Genomic DNA, 22052 nt, shown 5'->3' with positions numbered 1-22052 from the left:
GGCCACAGCAGCTTCCATCCCTCCTTCCAGCGGCCAAGCCCTCTCCTGCCTCAGGGCCGCTGAGCCTCCTCTGGAGGGCTCTACTACCATTCTGCCCTCCAGGTCCAGCTTACATGTCATCCCAGAGAGAACCTTTCTGGCCAGCGCATCTGATGTGGTCTCTCTGGTCCCTGCCACCTCCACAGCACTTGTCACAACCCGCTGCTTTGTCTTCGGGCTCTTGCCTCACAAAGGCGTGAATTCCCGTGGCAGGGATTGTGTCTGTCTCAGCCAGTGCCTGACACAACAGAAGACCCTCTCTCATTCCCACCCCCACCCCCACCCGCTCCTTCTCTCCTGGGTGCAAGGCCTGGCTGGCCTAGAGGCACTGTGTGGTTCCTTAGGATGCTGTGCTTCCTAGAGGCACTGTGTGGCCTAGAGGCACTGTGTGGTTCCTTAGGATGCCTCCGCTTCTCTGTGCTGAACCGGGCTAATTTTTGCCCTCCTGGAAGGAGCAGCTGGATACTAGGTATTTTTGAGGTACTATTGTGTGCAATGACCTTAGTGTTTGTCTCTCTCCCTTTAGGCAGTGGAAGGTTAGGGACTTTGTGTGAGTCATTGACCTGGGAAACGGATGTGGCTCAACCAATTGGGCTCCCATCTACCATATTGGAGGTCCAGGGTTCGATGCCCGGGGCCTCCTGGTGAGGGTAAGCTGGCCCCACGTGGCAAGCTGGCCACATGGAGTGCCAGCCCACGTGTGAATATCACCCTGTGCAGGAGTGCCGGTCAGTGCTGAGAGCTGGCGCAGCAAGATGACACAAAGACACAGGAGAGAAAATAAGAAGACGTAGCAGAACCTTGAGGTGGCACAAGAGAGTAATCACCTCTCTCCCACTCCAGAAGGTCCCAGAATCGGTTCCCGGAGCCACCTAATGAGAATACAAGCAGACACAGAAGAGTGCGTAGAGAAGGGACACAGAGAACAGACAATGGAGGGAACAGGTGGGGCAGGAGAAATAAATAAGATGAATCTTTAAAAAAAAAAAAAAAAAGTAATTGATATGCTCCCAGCCCGGCACAGGAAACCCTCTACTTGGTTGTTGAAAGAACGAATGAGTAGGTTGAGCTGAGAGGTACACAAGAATCCCCAGAAGCCTGGGCTGCCCAGAGCAGGTACACCCTGCCCCCATCACAGGCTGATGACCTAGAAACAACTCAGACACGTTTTTACAACTTTTTTTAATATATATTTTTATAAACAGGTCACGTGATAAAATAGCACAAGAAACACTTACCAAATATAAGGTTATATCTTCCGCATATACAGGAGAATGAGGTCATTATGTACAATAAGAAAATGATTTTAGGGGTTGGTTGGTTTTGTTTTCCTTTCTCCCCTTAAATTTCCTCCTACAGTCGTTGGAAATATCACAGCTTCAGTTGCATTAATACTTTGGGCAAATGGACAGCTACCCCCTCCCCACTAGGGGACTGTAGGGAGGCTGAAGAAACTGGCTCCTACCACTTCGGCCCTGGAGCACCCAGCCGGCTCTCCACAGGGCAGTGGAATCTTTGGGCTGTTGAACGCTTCTCTGCTTCAACAGCATCTCTCTCTCTCGCTCTCTTTCACTCTCTCTCACTCTCTGGCTCTCTGGAAACTGGCTACTCCCTTCCAACCAGATAGGGGATGTCCCTCAATGGGGGGTGGGCAGAGTATCTTCTGGGGCTCAGAGTTGGGATGGAAAGGGGTCCCAGCCCCCTCCTCAGCAATTGCCAAGATGTGCCAGCATCCCCCCAGGACTTCTCGATGTTTTGGGATCGGACAGAACCCGGTCAGAGCCCATGGGGCAGGCAGAGGCTTGGGAAGCTGGGGAGGGCCGAGGTGCGGGTGGGTCCTCCCTCCTCCAGGGTGGAGGGTGTGCTGGCCACGGAAGATCGGAGTCCCTGGCTGGCGCTGGCCCTGAGCCTTGGCTGGGACCCAGACCCCACCTGCTCAGGGGGAAGCGGGGTGCCGAGAGCCCCCAGGCCAGATGCTGCAGGGGTTGAGATGTGGGGTCCTCCTGGGGCTGATACCCCGAGGTGTCGCTCCAGCTTAGGAGCTCTCAAAGGGCCTGCATCACCCCTACGTTGACGGGCACCCCAGTTGGACACGACAGTCATCGCCAGCCAGTCTGTCCCCCTCCCAATGCAATCCTGCCCCAAGCTGGCCAGGGCCTGAGGACCTGTGGGCCCGAGGGGGAGGGAACACAGTGGCAGGAAGAGGGGAGGCCCGGGGGGTCAGGATGCCGTGGAGGGGTGGATGGGGCTTGGGATCCTCGCGGGCCATGGCTTTTGGAGGTGGCCTGTTTCCCTTCGCAACCCTCGGAGGGCGCCAGGCGCGGTGCAGTGGAGGATGCGGGAAGCCCTTGGGGTTCCTTCGGGCCTCTGTGTCCTGGGGGACCCAGCCCCCCTCAATCCCCGGGGCCCTGCCCGGGATGGGGGGGAGGGACAGCGGGAGACAAAGAGCAGGGTATGAGCGGGGAAGGCGGGAAGGGCGGCGGTCTGGCGTGCTCAAAGCGCACCCCCAGGACCGAGCCTCGCCCCCCCCCCCCCCCCCCCCGCGACGAGACGAGAGATGGCGGCGGCTGGGGCGCGGTGGAGGGCGGGCGTGCAGTGCGGGCGCGAGGGGCATGCACAAAGTCCCCGAGCGTGCGTGCGTGCGGGGGGCTGGCCCTCCCGCCGCCCCTCGCTGGCCGGGGCGGGGCCGGGGGAGCAGCGGCGGGGCCGGGGGCGGGGCCGGGCTGACCCTTGGCAGGCCCGCCCCGCCCCCCCAGCTAGGCGAGGGGCTCGTGGGCTCCCCTGAGGGCAGGCCCGGGAGAGAGGGGCCCAGAGGCGCCCCCACCCCCCACCAGGAGCAAGGCCGGTGTCCCACGCGGGGGCGGGAGGGGCCCCGCGCTACTCGATGACGAGGCAGCGGGGCAGGTGCTGCGAGAAGTACTTGAAGAGCTCGGGCGTGGCTCCGGGGCAGTTGGTCAGCTCCAGCTCCTCCAGCTCCTGCAGCTGCACCAGGCCCGACAGCCCGGTGGTGGTCAGCAGCGGGCAGCCTGCGGGGGGCCGGGGCGGGCCGGCGCTCAGCGGGCGGGGCCGGGCTCAGGGGGCGGGACTGGGGCTCAGTGGGCGGGGCCGGGCTCAGGGGGCGGGGCCGGGCTCAGGGGGCGGGACTGGGACTCGGCGGGCGGGGCCGGGCTCAGGGGGCGGGACTGGGGAGCGCAGTGGGCGGGGCTGGGGCTCAGTGGGCGGGGCCGGCACTCGGCGGGCGGGGCCGGGCTTAGGGGGCGGGACTGGGGAGCGCAGCGGGCGGGGGCTGAGGCTCGGTGGGCGGGGCCGGGCTCAGGGGGCGGGACTGGGAGAGCGCAGTGGGCGGGGCTGGGGCTCAGTGGGTGGGGCCGGCGCTCGGCAGGCGGGGCCGGGCTCAGGGGGGCGGGACTGGGGCTCAGGGGGCGGGGCCGGCGATCAGCGGGTGGGGCCGGGGCCAGGCTCAGGGGGCGGGACGGGGAGCGCAGCGGGTGGGGCCGGGGTTCAGTGGGCGGGCTGGGGGCGGGGCTCAGGGGGCGGGGCGGGGGGGGGCCTGACCAAGGGCCCAACTTGGGAAAGGGCAGAAGGTGGCACCCGTGGCCTGGCCCGGCTAGAGCTTGCTCAGACCTGGGATGCCGTGAGTCAGCACAAGGCTTGGGGTGGGGTGTCGGACCTCCCTGGGGGGTGGAGGGCGCTGGTCATTGTCCAGCAGGGAGGCAGGGGTCTCACCTGCCAGAGACAAGAGACGCAAACTCCTCATGGCCAGGAGGTGCTTCAGCCCGAAGTCCTGCACCTGGGCGGGAGGCGAGAGGGTTAACTGTTTCTGCTCAGACCCTGGGAGGGGACCCCCACGCTGGAGCTGCCGCAGGTGCAGGAGGCGGGACTCAAAATGGGGGGGTTCTTAGCCTCCCACGGAGCCAGGAGACAGCTGGGGAGTGCCCGCGAAGATCCTGGGAACCCCGTAAGGCTCCCCTAGGTCGGCCACTGGGTGCACAGGATCCCAGACTTCCCTGAAGTGTCTGAGAGTGGCTGACATAGGTTTGGCGGATTGCCCCCCAGCCCCCCAGATTCTCCCCCATCCCCCGGGGGCTGAAGACTGGTACCTGGCAGCACCATCGCAGGTAAAGGCTGCGGAGTGACGACATGGTGGACAAATAGCTGAGGCCAGTGTCCGTGATGCGGACACACCTGTGGGCAGACCAGAGGGAGAACGCCGGAAGCCACTTTCAAAGTGTCTCGCGCGGCCCCTCAGCTCCAGCTCTCCTTTCCGGGAGTGCCCCTGGCCTGGTCGCACCCACAACAGCCCCGCCCTCTCCCCGCCCACCCCAGCCCTGGCCCCGCCCCCATCCTGTCCTTCCGTGGCCCCACCCTCTCCCGAGAACCCCCCTGCAGACTCTGGGGCTCACGCATGCACCTGTCAAGCACGAGCTCCTCCAGGCGGTGCAGGTCGCAGGCCACGTACTCCAGCGCCATGTCGGTGATGCGCGGGCACCAGGAGAGGTCGAGGCTGCGCAACTTGCGCAGGTTCTCGGCCACGAGCTCGACGCCGTCATCGGTGACCTTGGAGCAGCCCGAGAGGCTGAGCGCAGTGAGGTTGGGCAGGCTGTGCACCACGTTGACCACGCCGTGGTTGGTGATCTCCCAGCAGGAGAGCAGGCGCAGCGTGTGCGTGCTGTGGCCCTGGCGCGCCGTGAAGTAGGCCAGCGCCGTGTCCGTCACGTGGTAGGCCTGCAGGCTCAGCTCGGCCAGGTTGGGCAGCAGCTGCGAGATGGCCGCGATGGCGTCGTCGGCCACATTGATGCAGTCGCTCACGCTGAGCGAGGTGATGCGTGCGCTCAGGCTGGACCACAGCCCCGCCTCCGTGAAGTCGTTGCAGCCCGACAGCTCCAGGCGCACCACGCCCTGCATCTGCTCCAGCATCACCTGCACGCGGGCGGCTGGGGTCAGGACGCCCCCCACCTTGCCCACATCATCGTGGAGCCTGGGGGCGCAGGGCGGGTGGGCACTGCAGGAGACGGGGCAAGGGAGCCCGCGGGGGCTGGGGAGCGGGGTCTCTAGCTGTGCATTACACGCTCATCCAGCCCAACGCTGCCGGGTGTGCCTGAGTCATGCCTAAGCCGGCTCGATGACTTTCCAGAGGCGGCAGGGCACGGGGACCTGTGGAGCCCGGGCCGGGCTGGGGTCTGCGGCACGTCGTGAGTGCTCCAGCCCTCCTCCCGCTGCCCCTCTGAGCTCTGCTCCTTCTCTCCTCCAGCACCCCTGGCTCAGAAGGCCCCCGAGTTGGTGGACTGCTCTATTGTCTCCCTAATGTTTTAACAAGGGGCCAGGCCTCTTCATTTTTTACCAGGTTCCGTGGCTTTCGGCAGCTCGTCCCGCCTCCCCCCGCTCCGGAGCCGCCCTCGGCTCTCACACCCCCGTGCACCAAGCCCTCCCTGCGGCCACCCCCACGCGCCCTCCACCCTGGCAAGGCAGCTGCTGCGGGGCCCTCCCCCGCCGCCCCGCCGCCGGCAGCCGGGCGCGCACCTCCAGGCCGGCGTCGGTGATGGTGGAGCGCTTGAGGCTCATGGCCTTGACGCCCTTCTTGGAGAGCGCGTAGTTGTCGATGAACTCGCAGATGTCCAGGTCCGAGACGCCAACCAGGCAGAAGCCCTCGAAGCCGCGCGCCGCGAAGCCCTGCAGGTTCACGAACTCCTTCTCGCCCCCGGGCAGCGTGTTGTAGAGCTCCTTGGCGTGCAGCACCGGCGTCAGGCCGGCCCAGAACTTGGGCTGGTAGAGCACACGCCGCCAGGCCTTGCACACCTGCGCCAGCACGCACTTCTCGCAGGCCGAGAAGTACCAGAACAGGCCGTTGAGGATCTTCTCATCCGTGGCCAGGGGCGGCCGCTCCGCCGGGGGCCCGGGCGCCGGGGCCGAGGCCGGTCCGCCAAGGGGGAGCCCCACCGGGGGGCACGGGCCCCCGGCCAGGGCAGCCCGGGGCAGCGGGGCAGCCAGGCTGGGCGGAGGGAGGGCGGGCGGGGGCGGCGGCTGGCAGAGGCGGTTCTTGACGGCCGGAGTGCCCTTGGTGATGCTGGCGGCACCCAGGCCGTTGGGCTGGCCGGGCAGCTTCACCAGGCCGTTGCGAGGCAAGCACGGCGGCTTGGGGTCGCTGCCGAGGCCCGGGCTTGACATCTTCCCCGCTGGCGCTGCGCAGGGGCCGGGAGGAGAGGGAGTGAGCCTGCCGTGCTCTCGCGCCGCCCACGGCCCTCCCCGAACCCACCCTCCAGGAAGCACGTGAGTCCCTCCCCCACCTCGTGCGTGTGCAAGCGCTGCCAGGAGGGCAGGGCCGGTCATGCCGACGTGCACTGAGCGCTGACTGTATGCACGGAGCTCCCTGCTCACAGACCCTTTTTGACACTTAGGCACTGCGGTTCCCATTTTATGGCGGAAAACAGGAGTGATAGGGAGTCAGATGCACTCTTTGCTCTGCCTGCTGCCCCCACACTGGGCAGGGTCTGAGGAGCTGGAGGACAGGGCTTGGGGTGGGCCGTGGCCCCAGCCCCTCAGCATCTTGGCGCCCACAGAGGTTCTGTGGCTCAGGAACTGCCCACGGAAAGAGCAGGTGTCCTCCCAGGGTCCACCGTGACGCCAGCACAGCGAGCAAGACGCATGAAGCATCTCTTTTTTCTCTATGCCCAACCCAGCGAGGACAATGCTGTGACAAGCGTCCCCATCACACAGATGGGGGCACGGAGGCTGAGGCCGCTGGACCTGAGCTGGCCGTGGGAGGGCTGGGGGTCACGGTCATCTGTCCACAGGCTCCCCCCCCCCCGCCGCAGGCCTCTGAGCTGAGTGGACGGCAGGGGCAGCTGTGCACGCAGCCCTGGAGGGAGGCCCCCGTGGCTCCACCATCTGCTCCCCAGGCCAGCTCACCTCCTGCCCGCCCTGCCCCAAATGTCCAGCGAGGAGCTGGTGCCGCCGGGCTCTGGGGCCAGACGCCCTGGGCCTGAAACGGGCCCCGCCCAGGCGCTGTGACCTTGGCCAGCCCCTGCCTCCTCAGAGCCTCGGTTTCCTCACCTCTAAGCCCTGTGGAGTTGGAGAAGTCGCCGCGGGGCTGTGTGTGAGAGGTTTCGAGCCTCGCGCCTGGCTCGTAGTGAGTGCTTGCTCGGAAGGTGGCATTGAGGTTACTTCTCCAGACCTGAGGGCAGAGCACATTCCGTCTTCCCAGGCGTGCAGGTGACCCTGGAACCCAGCCCAGGACTTCCGAGCACGTCTCTCCTTCCCGCCCTGCAAACTCGGGGTGGGGCCCTCACAGACTGCGGCAGGTGGGCGCGGCGTCACCGGCCACGAGAGCTGACGTGAGGCCCGGGCTGAGTACCCCGTGCCCGCTCTCAGACCCCACGTACACTCCCTCCAGGCCCCGCTAGTGTGGGGCCTCGCCGCAGCACCTGTCAAAAGCTTCAGCTTCCACTCCCTAGACAGAGAGATCCTTGCCCAGACTCCAGTCTGGGCTGGGGTCTCACTGGAAACCAGGCACGATGGTTTCAAGGCTCAGGGACCCCCCCACCCCAGCCTTCCGGCCCTGAGCCTCCACGCCCGCAGGCCCACGCCAGGCCCTCCGTGCCCTCCTTCTCCCTTTCCCCCTCCCCAAAGTGTCGTCAGGTCCTTCGGGCCCTGCCCGGAGGAGGCTGCCCAGCTCTGCCCTGCCCTTCCCGGGCAGCTAACGAGCAGGAAGTCGCAGCCCCATCAGGCTGGCTGATGCATTTGTCCAGAGCCATCTGGATCTCACAGCAGCTCTGTGGGTCATCTGCTCCTGTCACCCCGTCTTCAGACGCAGTTTGCCCACAGTGGCGAGGGCAGGGTTCAGAGCTGGCCAGGCCTAGTGGGGACTGCCTTGGGTCCCAGCCCAGGGACAGCCACGCCTGGCAGAGGGACAGGCCGGGGGCCCTGGCTACCCCCAGCCCTGAGGCGAGGGGAGAAGCAGCCCCGGCCTGCACAACTTCCCCGAGTCCAGGCCCTCCCCGTCAGCAGCCCGGGCCTGGCCGGCTCCCGCTCGGCGCGCAGCACCACGGACAGCGGCCACGGCTGCGCGCGTGCGCGGACGGGCCTGAGCCGGCTGCACCGCGGACAGCGGCTGCCTGGGGTGGGGTGCGGCGCCGCCCCGGCAAATCCAAGGCCTGGCAAGCCCGGCTGGCAGGGAGGGGCCCCGAAGCGGGCAGAGAAGCCGCTCGCTCCCGCTAGAATGGGAGGAGGCGGCGGAGGCGGCACCGGGGAGAAATAACCCAAGGCGGTGCCGGTTTAGGCTGAAGATGCTCCCAGCCTCGGGTGCGCACGTGGAGCGCCGGAGGGGGGGTGCACGTGGAGGCTCGGCCGTCCGCGCTCCCTTCCTCCCTTCCTCGCCAGCAGCTCGCGTCTGCGCCCCCCCCCCACCCCCGCAATCAAGCGAGACTTTGAGAGGCGGCGGGATGGAGGGGCAGGCCCGGGAGGGGGGTTCTGGGCTCGGCCTCCGTCAGCCCATATTCCGGCCCCTGCCAGCAGGCACAGCCCTGCCCTGCCGGCCCTCACCCCGTGCCCGTGGCCAGAGCCGCCTCCCCTCGGAGGCGGCCCTGCTGCGTTTCCATCTTGTGTCCACACAGCCTGCTGGGCTCCAGCTGCTCCCTGAACTCCAGCCCTGACGCCACCCTCCCGACCCCCCAGAGGAAAACTCAGCAGCTACACCTTGCCCCCGCGTGAGTGCCCAGGGGACAGCAGAGCTCCCAGACCGGGGCAGGGGCTGCCTTCCTGCCAGTTAGGAAGAGGTCTTCGGCGGGCTCAGACCAGCGTCCCCTCGTCCTGGCCTTGGCCACCCCTACTCTCTTGGCACCTGCGACTGCCCACAGACAACCCCGGGGGGCTCCGGGGACCTGCCAGGAGGGGGTGGGGCAGCTGCAGGCCACTCAGGGCCGCCCTTCCCGTTAGGGGACAAGCACCTCCAGGGCTGGTGCTAGGAAGAGAGGCTTTTTAAAGGCAGCCAAGCTTGCAGCTTGCAGCCTCATTCGCCGCCTACTGAACCTTGTTTTGGAGAGTAGCCTCTGGGAGAGTGCCCCTCCCAGGGCTGGCTGTGGAGGGGTGCACCTAAGGGAGACTGGAGCCAGGGCCTCCTGCCACCTCGGCTGTCAGCTGGAGCTGGGACAGGTGCCACAGGGAAGAGCTGGTCTTGGCCTCTGTGTTATCCCAGCAGACTCATGGGGAAGCACGTAGGGGGAGCAGAGTGGACCCAGAGAGCGCGGAGAGCAGCTGGGAGCTCCCAGGGGACCCTGGCACTTGGCAGCTACCTAGCTGACAGTCCACAGCAGGCTGTGCCAGCACCATCTGCAGGTCAAGGCAGGGTGGGCTGTGACACAGCAAGCCCACCTCCCACCCTCCAGCCTCCCCCCTATGCCTGATCCCAGGGTCCAGCTTGCCCCACCCCATCCCTCTCCTCCTACCTCTCCCTGCTTCGGCACACAGCACGCATGGGTCCCCCTGCTTGGGAGACCACCCCCTCCTCAGCACGACAACCGCCCCCCACCCCGGCTCTCACTGGGAGCACTGCTCCTGCCTCCCTGCTGGCACCCTCAGCCTCAGAAGGCACCTCCAGGATTGCACTCGCTGCGCGGGGCTCTTGTCCCTGTCCACTGTGCGTGGACCATCGCTGCGTCCTGGAGGGCAGACTGCAGTGTGCCTGGGCGGCCCATGAGGCTTGCTGCCTGAACGCCTGAATGAACAAACAAGTGCACAAACGAGAAGCGGCAACCCAGGTAGTGGGGTCACACAGAAAGGGGTGCAGCTGCCAGAGGGCCCGGGGACCTGAAGGAGGATGGGGCAGATGTGACGGAAGGACGGTCAGTGGGGGAGGTGTCACCAAGCTGACCCTAGCTGTGACCATGGCCAGTGGCCACAGGGAAGGGAAGCCACTGGGGTTGGGGCATCAGTGGATGCTCGAGTCCCTGAGGCAGGGGGCGGCCCAGGGCCATGAGAGCAGCTCACGCCCCCCTCGGCGGAGCCCCCCGCGGGAGCTGCAGGGCTGAGGAAGCCGGCTGCCCTCGCCCCATCATCTGGCCACTCCAGACCCCTGACCTGCCACTGCTCTGAGCTGCCACACGCTGTCTGGCCACGAGTGGGGAAGGCCAGGCTCAGAGAGCCGTTTCCAGAAGTTGCACAAACCTGGGATTTGACCTCAAGACCCCAGGTCTGGCTGGCTCCTGAGGTCCCGGCCAGACAACTGGATAGCCAGGGGGCTGGGGGCTGCTCCGAGTACCACCCTCCCTGGGCCGCCGCCCCATCACAGCCCTGCCCTGCCTTCCCGAGGCTACAGCCTGCACGTCCACATCAGAGACGCCCTCCGCACAGCCCCCAGCTCAGGGGGCTCAGCCCCCACCTGACGCGAAATCTTGGGAGCACCAGGCCAGGACGGAGTCCACCCTGGACCCCGCGGGCCATGGCCCTGGCAGGACCTGCACTGTCTGCTGAGGCGTGGCTCGGCTCCAGTGGCAGCCCTGGGGGCTGGGGGGACAAATGGGGCTGCTCGGGCTCGGGGACACAGGCGGGCTGGCAAACTCCACGACGAGCCCCGTGACTAAGGCACGCTCCCCTCCCTGCACTTGGCACATGTCATAACAGCAGCGCTCTGCGCCCGCCCCCGGCTCCGAGACACTTCGGGGGTGCAGGCGGCCCCACCCAAGCTCCCCAGGGGCACGTGGGCCCCGAGGGAGGCTCAAGCCAGCGCTCCAGCAGCGAGAGGTCCCGGGCCACACTGGGGACTGGCTTAGCCACTCAGGATGGGGTTCCCGGGGAGCAGCTCTGGCTCCTGGCCTCGCCGCAGGGCCCCTCTGCACCCGAGGACCTGAGCACTCCGGGGCCCGCTAGCTGGGCTGCCACCCCGCCCCACCTCCCTCCTGCCAGGGCGGGAGTGGGGCCTGCACCCACCCCCGGTGCTCCTTTCCCAGCCACCCCCACTCCTCCAGGTGCTCCCTTCCCAGCCACCCCCACCCCTCCCAGTGCCACGCTCTGAGCCTCAGCAGCCAGATCCCCCGGATGACAAGCCAGGGGCTGCCTTCCCCCACCCAGGGGCCTCTCGCCAACCCAGGGCTTCCCAGGCTGAGGTCCAGCTGCCTCAAGGGCCCTGGGACCCCCGTACCTTGGGGGCCACCTCTTTTCCTCTGACCAGTGGGAGCAGGGGCGCTCAAGTGCCCAAGAAGTGGGCACGCTCCGTGGGGGGGGGTTCTGCCTGATGGGCCTTCCTGGCAGTGGCCACTGCCAGGCTTCTAGGCCTGCCTCAAACCACGGGCCAGACCAAGTGGAGGTGGGAGCCAGCACGGGGCCCCCTGGGGCCCCCTGCACTACCACCCGTGTCTACGGCTGGGCCTCAAATTCCGAGGGGGCCAGGCCTGGTCCTGGGGCCACCAAGTGCCCGGCACGCCGGACTCTGTGGCCACCGGGGCCCCACCCTGGCCCTGCGTGGCGCCGCCGGCCTCCGGCTCCCGCGAGCCCGTGGCCCCTGTCCAGCCCTCCATCACGTGCCCAGCCTGGCCCCAGCGAGGCCTGGGCAGACCCTGGCCCGGGGCCCTGAGCGGCGGTGGGTGCGGGGGAGGGGCTGGGTGCAGGTGAAGCCCCACCTGCCATCTGCTCTCCCTGCCCAGGTAAGGAAGGGGCCAGGGGCACTGGGGGAGTGGCCACAGGGCCGGGGACCCTGAAGCTCCAGCAGCCGGGACTTTTCTCCCTCTAGGGTGATGGGTGGGGATTCTCCCCACACATTCAAAGCCCCAGGAGGCCACAGCACCCGTTGGGGTGCCCGGCTCCCCTTCTGAGGCCCTCCACGACCAGCGTGTGGCAGCCACCTCCAGCCTGGCCCTTCTCCCCCCCTTTCCAGGCCAGCCATCCGCTGAGCGCTTCTTGGAGGCGAATCATACCTCACACACCTGTCAGCAGCCCAGGAGCTGGTGGTGCTGGGGGCAGAGGCGGGAGGCACAGTGCAACAGGGGTCCAGGCCCTCATGCAGCCCAGCCAGGGGGCCCGGGGGCTGCAATTCTGCTTTTCCACGGGGACAAGGAGCTTCCCCTCAGCGGCTCAAGTGGCCCCGACCCGCGGCCCTGGCCCGGGGGGTGGGTGGGAAGACGCCTCCTCCTCGCCCCCGGGCCGAGGGGCTGCGGGAGGCCCGGCAGGCCCAGAAGCCCCGCAGCCGCGCGGGGACGGGGCGTGCTTTACGCAAGCCCTCGCGATTCGCAGCCTGACCCCTCGGCTTTGTGGCCGCTGCCGAGGGTGGCCCGGCGCCCTGCCCTCCCCACGGCCCGGCCCGCGCGCGCCTTACCTGGGGCCGGGGTCCTGGCTCATGCCACGCTGCCGGGCAGGCGTCGGCCCTTCATGGGGAGCCCGGCATGGGCGCCGGCGGCGGGGAGGCGGCCGAGGCCTGCGCCCCGCGCGCCGCGCCCCGCACCCCGCGCCCGGGCCTGGCCGGGCCCCTGGGCCGCGCGCAGGGCGAGGAGCTCCCCGCTGGGGGAGGATCGGCCGCCCCGAGCCTCCCACCGGGGAGGCCGCGGCGGTGCCCAGATAAATAAGGCCGCGGTGCGGGGAGCCGGCGGCGCCTCCTCCCGCCCCTTCTCCCTCCGCCCTCTCCCTCCTCCCTCCGCTCCTCCGCGGCCGCTCGAGGCGCCGCGCGCGCCCCCCGCCCAGCCCGCCGCGCGCGCGCTCCCGCGCCGGGAGCCAATCCGGGGGCGCGGGCCCGGCCGGGGGCGCCGAGGATGCCGAGCCCCGCCCCGGCCCCGCCCACCCCGGGCCCGCGCGCGTCCGGGTCCGCGCCCCCCGTACAATAACAAGCCGGCGGGGACGCGGGCCTGCGGGGCCGGGCGCACGCGGGTCCCGGCGCGAGCGGCGCGGTCCCCTGGGGCTGGGGCAGGCCCCGCGCTGCCACCTGAGGGGTCCGGAGCGAACGGACGGCGGGCCCCGCGGCCCCGCGCGCTCCCCGCGCGCCTCCCGGAGCCCGCCCTCGCAGCCGCGCCCCGCCCGGAGAACCGTAAACAAATGACTGAAGCAGGTCATTCCGCAGAGAGACGCGTGAACGTGCAAGAGGGCCCCACGAGGGTGACCGCTACGGTGGTTGGGGAGGGCCTCCTGAGAAGGTGACACTCGAGCCGAGAGCCCAAGAGCGGGAGGGGGTCTTGGGCAGGAAGGGGTGTGCAAAGGTCCTGAGGCCGGAAGAAAGGTGGCCAGTCCCCTCTGGAAGGCACAGGAGGCGGAAGGAGAGCAGGCGCTGTGCAGGGGCGCCGGGGCTGGGGGCGCAGAGGGTGCTGCGAGGACCCCGGGCTCCGTGGGGGCAGGGCAGGAGGATGGATGCTAATGGAGCCCACCCTGAGGTCCCTCCCTGGGGGAAGGGAGAGCGAGCTGTGGTGTGAGCGGGGCGCGCTGGGGTCTCATCTGGGAAAGAGGCAGCGCGGGGAGCCGGCGAGCTCCTTGGATGGAGGGAAGTCTGCTGGGTGGGCCCTGCTGGAGGCGGGAGCGCAGTTCTTGCTGGGTGTGGGGGCGCAGCGGTGCGGCTGGGGACAACACCGCCGGCCAGTATGGCACGGCAAGACCGCAAAGCTCCCACCTTGCCTCCAGGACTGCTCGAGATCAAGGAAGGAGGCTTGGGATGGGGCAGCCAGGACAGGGCCCTTGCAGACCCTCGGGGTGCCCAGGGAGCGCCCAGTCCCCTGCCCAGCCCGGTCTCCCTCCAGCGCAGGGGGCAGGGCAGGCTGGCCTCCTGCAGCCGCCACCCCCCCGCAGCCCGCGTGCAGGCACGGCCGGCCCGACCCAGGGCCCGGCCAGCTTCGGGGGACCGCGGAGGTGCCAGGGCCTCAGGCAGAGAACACGGCGAGCGGTGCGAGCCTGGTGCTCGGGCTCGGGCCTGGGAGTGGGCACACCTGAGTGCACAGGTGTGGTTGCCCATACGCAGGACACAAAGTGCGTTCAGGTCACGTGCCCGGAAGGGGCTCAGCAAGCCTGGCCCTCCTTGAGGAGGCCGAGAACAGGCTCGAGAGCCCTGCCGCGGCGCACCTGCCGCCTGCTTCCCCCCGCACCTGCCGCCGCCTCCTCTCCTCCTTCGGCGCCCCTCCCCGCTGCGGGGCCTTTGCCCCGCTCCTCAGTCGCTGATAGCAGCGTCTCCCTGCTGGTGTCCCCAGCCCCTCTCCCCACGTGCTCTTCCCACGGTGCAGGTGCGGTCCTGCCCTCCTGGGGACCTGTGCACTCCACAGCAGCCGGCGGCCTGGGTGCTGAGCCCCGTCTCCACCTGGCCCTTTGCTCCCCACAAGCCCAGGAGGATGCCCCGAACCCTCCCCTGGAGCACCTGCCAACCAGAGCGTCCCCCCTGGAGCACCCCTTTCCTGAAGCAACCCCTTTCCTGAAGCACCCCCTGACCTGGAGCACCCCCTGACCTGGAGCACCCCCTGAGCTGGAGTGCCCCTCACCAGGAGCATCACCTCACCTGGAGCATTTTTCACTTGGAGCCCCTTTCTCCTGGAGCACCCCTCACATGGAGCACTTCTCACCTGGAGCACCCTTCTCCTGGAGTACCCCTCTCCTGGGGCACCCCTCTCCTGGGGCACACCTCTCTTGGGGCACCCCTCTCCTGGGGAACCCCTCTCTTGGAGCACCCCTCTCCTGGAGCACCCCTCACTTGGGGCACCCCTCTCCTGGAGCACCCCTCTCCTGGAGCACCCCTCTCCTGGGGCACTCCTCTCCTGGGGCACCCCTCTCTTGGGACACCCCTCTCCTGGGGCACCCCTCTCCTGGAGCACCCCTCTCCTGGAGCACCCATCTCCTGGAGCACCCCTCTCCTGGAGCACCCCTCACTTGGGGCACCCCTCTCCTGGAGCACCCCTCTCCTGGGGCACTCCTCTCCTGGGGCACCCCTCTCTTGGGACACCCCTCTCCTGGGGCACCCCTCTCCTGGAGCACCCCTCTCCTGGAGCACCCCTCTCCTGGAGCACCCCTCACTTGGGGCACCCCTCTCCTGGGGCACTCCTCTCCTGGGGCACCCCTCTCCTGGGGCACCCTCTTGCTACCTGCACCAGGATAGCTATATTGACACCTCAGATCTTGGCCAGGACGTGCTCTCCAGGAACCTCCCATCAGGTGGGTGGGCCCACGGACCCATCTTCTCACTCCCCAGCACCAGGGACCCCCTCCCTGCCTGCGCCTGCTGGCCTGACGGTGTTGGCCGAGTCTGCTCCTGAGGCCAGGCTGGGCCTGCCTCTCCCACCCCACCGGGCCCTGGTCCTCACCCAGGCACATGCCAGCCTTGGGGAGCGGGGGTGGGGGTGGGGGGGCTGCGTGAGAATGGCCCCGCACTCCCGGGTGGGGCGCTCGCTCTGGAAGGCACCCTTGGAGAACAGCCTTCACCCTGGGAGCAGAACTGGGGGCCGTGGGGTCCTGCTCCACCTGGCGGGACTCCCCGGAGGGGCTGGGAGAGCACGGGGCCTGGGCCCCCGCAGGCCCCCAAGTCTGGTTGCCAGGGTGCCTGCTCTGGGGCCACGGGCTGGCGGGGGTGGCTGGTGACCTCGGACGCTCTCCCCAGGGGCGCACTGCAGCTCTGACTCCTCCCTGGTGCGCGGCTGTGGGAGGGCCCCGGGCTTCCGGGAGGGCTCTAGGGCTACATGCCCCCCCTAGCAGGGGTCTCCCTTCTGAGCCCTCCCTGGGGGAGGGGTCTGGGGCCTCAAGGGGGTGCTGTGAAGGGCCTCGGCCCAGCATGGCCAGCGAGAGCCCCACAGTCGACAGCAGCTGATTATTCCTGCCCCGAAGCCCCTGGGCTGGGGGGACCCTGTGCCCTGACCCTGCCCAGAGCAGAGGCCCGGAGGAGGCCAGGGCGGGCATCTAGAGGCACGGGCTGGGGGGCTCCTGCTCCCTGCCTCCCCCCCCACCTAGGCCTCCTGGGACCGGGTCCCGACCTGCCAGGGGCTGAGGATGACTCAGGGCCCAGCTGTCACCACGGCAACCCGGGTTGCCTAGCAATGGCGGTCTCCCAGTAACAGCCGTCTCCTAGCAATGGGATATTTTCCTGGGCCCTGGCTGGAGCCTGGTGGTTATTTTTAGCTCTGCTGCAAATCAATCGGCAGCTGCATTTTCAGCTCCTTGAGAAGATGCAAGGTGTGTGTGTGTGGGGGGGGGCAGGAGGTGGATTTTTCCTCAAAGGGGGAAACCATTCCGGGGGATGGAATCTTTCTGCGCATGGCCCGTGGGACGGGCGGGTGGGCCAGGCCAGGGGGCGGGGGCCAGAGAGTGCAGCTCAGACCCTAGGACCAGCTCCCTGGCTCCTGGGGGGATGGGTGGGGGTCACCCTGGGGGGCTACTGGGGAGGCCCTGGTCCAGGCACCCTCCCGCCCCTCCGGGTGGGAACTGCCCCGCTGACGCAGCCCCCAGCCCCACCAAGGGAGGCCAGCCCGAGTCCTGGCTGCGGCACAGGGTAGGGGGCCCCAGGCTCAGGTGGGGACACAGGAGGGGCCGTCTCACCCTCCCCACCCCGGCGGGCACTTCAGGGCCAAGTCCAAGCTGCTCCCACGGCCGCCGGGCCTGGCAGAGCCGCCCCCACCCGCTGCCCTCGGCCTTGACTTGGGGTTCCTCGTCTGCTGTAGGAGCTTCGCCCTCCCGGCCCGGCCTGGGGCACGCGCCCTGCCCCGGTCCATCCCGGCCACCTCCTGCCGCCCTTCGTGCTGTCCCCTCTGTCAGTGCCCAGCACCCGCGCCCAGACCCCTCCAGGCGGGCTTGCAGAGGGCACAGCTCCTTCCATGAGGGCCTCCTAGGGAGGACCCGGAGGGACAGAGAGGGGTCCAAGATCACCACCAGCCGGCGGGACGTGGGGGCCGGGCAGCGGCTGCAGGTGGGCCGGTCAGGGGTGCCCGAGACAGTGACTGTGGCCTCCAGCGCCCCTCACGCAGCCCCCAGCAGCTGCCCCTCCAGGGGTCCTCTGGGGAAGGCCTGAAGTGTGCAGTCACCCAGAACCGACTTCCCGCCCCCGGGACAAGGGACAAGAGGGGCCTGGGCAGAGGCCCAGGAAGGCGGAGCCACGCAGAGGCAGGCCCGGAGACTCAGAGACACAGAGACAGGCTCAGAGACAGGCAGAGACAGACACAGAGACTCAGAGACACAGAGACAGGCTCAGAGACAGGCAGAGACAGGCACAGAGACTCAGAGACACAGAGACAGGCTCAGAGACAGAGAGAGGCACAGAGACTCAGAGACACAGGCTCAGAGACAGGCAGAGACAGAGACACAAGCTCAGAGAGACAGAGGCACAGAGACTCAGAGACACAGAGACAGGCTCAGAGACAGGCAGAGGCAGGCTCGGAGACTCAGACACAGAGACAGGCAGAGACAGAGAGAGGCACAGAGACTCAGAGACACAGAGACAGGCTCAGAGACAGGCAGGGACAGAGAGAGGCACAGAGACTCAGAGACACAGAGACAGGCTCAGAGACAGGCAGAGACAGAGAGGCACAGAGACTCAGAGACACAGGCTCAGAGACAGGCAGAGACAGAGACACAAGCTCAGAGAGACAGAGAGGCACAGAGACTCAGAGACTCAGAGACACAGGCTCAGAGGCAGAGACAGAGACACAAGCTCAGAGAGACAGAGAGGCACAGAGACTCAGAGACACAGAGACAGGCTCAGAGACAGGCAGAGGCAGGCTTGGAGACTCAGACACAGAGACACAGGCTCAGAGACAGGCAGAGACAGAGAGACTCAGAGACACAGAGAGAGGCAGAGACAGAGGCACAGAGACACAGAGACAGAGAGACACAGAGACAGGCTCAGAGAGAGACAGAGACACAGAGACACAGGCTCAGAGAGAGGCAGAGACAGAGACACAGAGACACACAGAAGGAAAGGCTCAGAGAGACACAGACACAGGCTCAGAGAGACTCAGAGTCAGAGGCACAAGCTGAGAGACAGAGAGACAGAGAGGCACAGACAGAGAGACAGAGGCAGGCTTAGAGAGAGAGAACAATGCAGGAGAGACTGGGGAGCAGAGCGTGCAGGGGCGCAGCGGCAAGCTGGCCATGGGAACCCTGACTCTCGGGGCTCCCCATCTGGGCTCCGCCCTGCGGCCCCTGCGCTGCCCCGCCCCTGTGCCCACTGCCTCCTGAGCTGAGAGCTGAGCAGGGTCCCAGGGCTACTGGCCGTCCACACCCCTCGGCCCCTCTTCTTGGAGCTGCAAGCCCAGGGGGCCCGGAGGGCGGCAAGGGCGGCAGGGGCCTGGGCTGGCGTCCTCACTGCAGGCTGTTGGGCTGCTGTTCTCGGCGATGAGGCTCCTCCCGCTCGCGGCCCTTTGCGCCCCCTCAGCTCCCACACCACCTCTCCAGCCAGCTTCCCCGCCACCGTCCGTCCGTCTGCACGGTTCAGCCGTTCGTGGGCTCTGACACTCAGGCGGCCTGAGCGGGACTCGAGCCTGAGTCTGTGACTGCTGCCCTTGAGGTTGTCAGTCATCTCCACTGGGCCTCGAGGCCCAGCACGGCCGCACACAGCAGGCGCTCAATGCATGCACAAGAAAGCCTGTACCGGGCAAAGCACCCTGTTGGCCCACGGGGCCCTTCAGGCAAAGTCCCAGGTCCCGGAAGGCCCACGCTGGCTGTCACACTGGGTGGTGCTGGCCCCACCGTGGCCTGGGACAGCAGTGCAGGCAGGAGGTGCCACGGGGAGAACGAGGCCACAGGGCGGGGGCTCCGGCCCGTGGTGCCCACTGGGGCTGGGTGCCCTTCCTTCCCTGGGAGGCCCACCAAGATGCACTGGGCCCCGCCCAGAGTGTGGCCCCCCTGCCCCCCCTCCCACTGGGCCAGGTGTGGGCAGCTGCAGCTGGCAGCAGCTTTCCTTTCTGTCATTTTATTAAAAAATCTCTAACATTTGCAGCCGGTACCCACCAAGCCACAACGCTCCCTTCCCCTCCCTCAGATAATCCCTAATCCCACTTCCTGTCTCCGCATGTGCTTTTTCTAGACATTTCACATAAGTGGCGTCCGACACTTGTCCCTGGGACTGGCTGCTCTCGCATGATCTCGTTGCTGTTCCAGGACGTCTCAGCACTTCGTTCCTGAAGAACAGTCCCTGGAGCGCGGGGACCACGTTTTGTTTCTCTGTTTCATCCGCTGACGGAGCTCGCTTATTTCCGACAGCAAACAGCACTTCCCGAAGCCCCTGCGGCTGCAGATGCTGCGCTGAGAACTGAAGGTGGTGGATGGAGGGCGGCAGGCGGCCGGGCCGGGCAACGGGCACCTTCTCGTCGCTGTGGACTCCTCGGACCGCCAGCGGGCTGAGAGCCGGGGCCGGGGAGGAGCGGGGTGGGGGGGCTCAGGCTGGTCACCCCGTTTTGGAGCGTGGGCCCTGGGAGGCAGCAGCTCCCGCCTCTGTGTTCCCTGGGCTGATGGGGCCTCCTCTGGCCCGACTCGGAGGAGCTTCCCTCTTCGTCTGGCCTGAGGTTCTCCTGCTGCTCCTGGTGCCCTCCTCCTCCTCCCCGGCAGGATGGAGGGAACCCCTGGGAAGGGCCAGGGCTGGGGGCAGCGCACCTGTGCTCGGGGGAGCCCCCCAGTGAGCACGGCCAGCTGCCACTTTGTCTGGACTCTGGGATTTCTTTCTCTCACTTGCTCACTCAGTCGTGCATGCACTTGGTCATTCCATTGTTCTCATTTGTCCACTCACTCATTTGTCCACTCATTTATTCATTCACTCACCTGCTTAACCTCTCATTTGCTCATTCATTTGCTCATTTATTCATTCACTCATCATTCACCCATCCATTCATTCACTTACTTGTTCACCTCGCCCATCCACCCACCCATCCACCCACCCGCTCCCACCTATCCATCCTATTCACCGCCCACTCCCTCATCCAGCCCCCACGCCCCATCTCTCCACTCCCCCGTCCACCCGCTCACCCGTGCATCCTCCCCCGGTGCACTGAGCACTGCCGCCCACCGGGCCCTGGCATCCTCCCCCGGTGCACTGAGCACTGCCGCCCACCGGGCCCTGGCATCCTCCCCCGGTGCACTGAGCACTGCCGTCCACCGGGCCCTGGCATCCTCCCCCGGTGCACTGAGCACTGCCGTCCACCGGGCCCTGGCATCCTCCCCCGGTGCACTGAGCACTGCCGCCCACCGGGCCCTGGCATCCTCCCCCGGTGCACTGAGCACTGCCGTCCACCGGGCCCTGGCATCCTCCCCCGGTGCACTGAGCACTGCCGTCCACCGGGCCCGTGCATCCTCCCCCGGTGCACTGAGCACTGCCGCCCACCGGGCCCTGGCATCCTCCCCCGGTGCACTGAGCACTGCCGCCCACCGGGCCCTGGCATCCTCCCCCGGTGCACTGAGCACTGCCGCCCACCGGGCCCTGGCATCCTCCCCCGGTGCACTGAGCACTGCCGCCCACCGGGCCCTGGCATCCTCCCCCGGTGCACTGAGCACTGCCGCCCACCGGGCCCTGGCATCCTCCCCCGGTGCACTGAGCACTGCCGCCCACCGGGCCCTGGCATCCTCCCCCGGTGCACTGAGCACTGCCGCCCACCGGGCCCTGGCATCCTCCCCCGGTGCACTGAGCACTGCCGCCCACCGGGCCCTGGCATCCTCCCCCGGTGCACTGAGCACTGCCGCCCACCGGGCCCTGGCATCCTCCCCCGGTGCACTGAGCACTGCCGCCCACCGGGCCCTGGCATCCTCCCCCGGTGCACTGAGCACTGCCGCCCACCGGGCCCTGGCATCCTCCCCCGGTGCACTGAGCACTGCCGCCCACCGGGCCCTGGCATCCTCCCCCGGTGCACTGAGCACTGCCGCCCACCGGGCCCTGGCATCCTCCCCCGGTGCACTGAGCACTGCCGCCCACCGGGCCCGTGCATCCTCCCCCGGTGCACTGAGCACTGCCGCCCACCGGGCCCTGGCATCCTCCCCCGGTGCACTGAGCACTGCCGCCCACCGGGCCCTGGCATCCTCCCCCGGTGCACTGAGCACTGCCGCCCACCGGGCCCGTGCATCCTCCCCCGGTGCACTGAGCACTGCCGCCCACCGGGCCCTGGCATCCTCCCCCGGTGCACTGAGCACTGCCGCCCACCGGGCCCTGGCATCCTCCCCCGGTGCACTGAGCACTGCCGCCCACCGGGCCCTGGCATCCTCCCCCGGTGCACTGAGCACTGCCGCCCACCGGGCCCTGGCATCCTCCCCCGGTGCACTGGGCACTGCCGTCCACCGGGCCCTGGCATCCTCCCCCGGTGCACTGGGCACTGCCGCCCACCGGGCCCTGGCATCCTCCCCCGGTGCACTGGGCACTGCCGCCCACCGGGCCCTGGCATCCTCCCCCGGTGCACTGGGCACTGCCGCCCACCGGGCCCTGGCATCCTCCCCCGGTGCACTGGGCACTGCCGCCCACCGGGCCCTGGCATCCTCCCCCGGTGCACTGGGCACTGCCGCCCACCGGGCCCTGGCATCCTCCCCCGGTGCACTGGGCACTGCCGCCCACCGGGCCCTGGCATCCTCCCCCGGTGCACTGGGCACTGCCGCCCACCGGGTCCTGGCATCCTCCCCCGGTGCACTGGGCACTGCCGCCCTCCGGGCCCTGGCATCCTCCCCCGGTGCACTGGGCACTGCCGCCCACCGGGCCCTGGCATCCTCCCCCGGTGCACTGGGCACTGCCGCCCACCGGGCCCTGGCATCCTCCCCCGGTGCACTGGGCACTGCCGCCCACCGGGCCCTGGCATCCTCCCCCGGTGCACTGGGCACTGCCGTCCACCGGGCCCTGGCATCCTCCCCCGGTGCACTGGGCACTGCCGTCCACCGGGCCCTGGCATCCTCCCCCGGTGCACTGGGCACTGCCGCCCACCGGGCCCTGCACCACAGCACCTGACGCCAGCATGGGCTTCTGGCTCCGTGTCTTGCAGGGTCGTGCACCTGCAAGAGCTAATGACACCAACTGCTTTCCTGGGCGAGGCCAAGAAGCCTCTGTCCAGGGCGGGTGCCCATGAGCACCATGGCCTGGGCTCGCAAGGGCTGAGCCGGGACGAGGGGCAGGGGCA

The 22052-nt window shown here is 68.2% G+C and overlaps 2 protein-coding genes across 2 annotated transcripts; one reads left to right on the top strand and one right to left on the bottom strand.

The window, feature by feature from the left end:
- Window positions 1–1206: 1206 nt before the first annotated feature.
- On the bottom strand, window positions 1207–12665 carry FBXL16 (F-box and leucine rich repeat protein 16). Its single transcript, XM_058285582.2, has 7 exons — window positions 12341–12665; window positions 7090–7210; window positions 5560–6218; window positions 4451–4959; window positions 4140–4224; window positions 3766–3829; window positions 1207–3065 (listed from the first exon to the last, which is right to left on the bottom strand). Exons 3-7 carry the CDS (start codon window positions 6202–6204, stop codon window positions 2917–2919), a joined length of 1452 nt encoding a protein of 483 aa, XP_058141565.1. The 5' UTR covers window positions 6205–6218; window positions 7090–7210; window positions 12341–12665; the 3' UTR covers window positions 1207–2916.
- LOC139437485 (PWWP domain-containing DNA repair factor 4-like) lies at window positions 12408–21883 on the top strand. Its single transcript, XM_071211498.1, has 3 exons — window positions 12408–12507; window positions 15928–16027; window positions 19888–21883. Exons 1-3 carry the CDS (start codon window positions 12408–12410, stop codon window positions 21881–21883), a joined length of 2196 nt encoding a protein of 731 aa, XP_071067599.1.
- Window positions 21884–22052: the final 169 nt, after the last annotated feature.

The sequence above is a fragment of the Dasypus novemcinctus genome, chromosome 23 (assembly GCF_030445035.2).
Source record: "Dasypus novemcinctus isolate mDasNov1 chromosome 23, mDasNov1.1.hap2, whole genome shotgun sequence".
Classification (NCBI taxonomy): Eukaryota; Metazoa; Chordata; class Mammalia; order Cingulata; family Dasypodidae; genus Dasypus; species Dasypus novemcinctus.
This window is presented reverse-complemented; position numbering and strand designations above follow the sequence as displayed.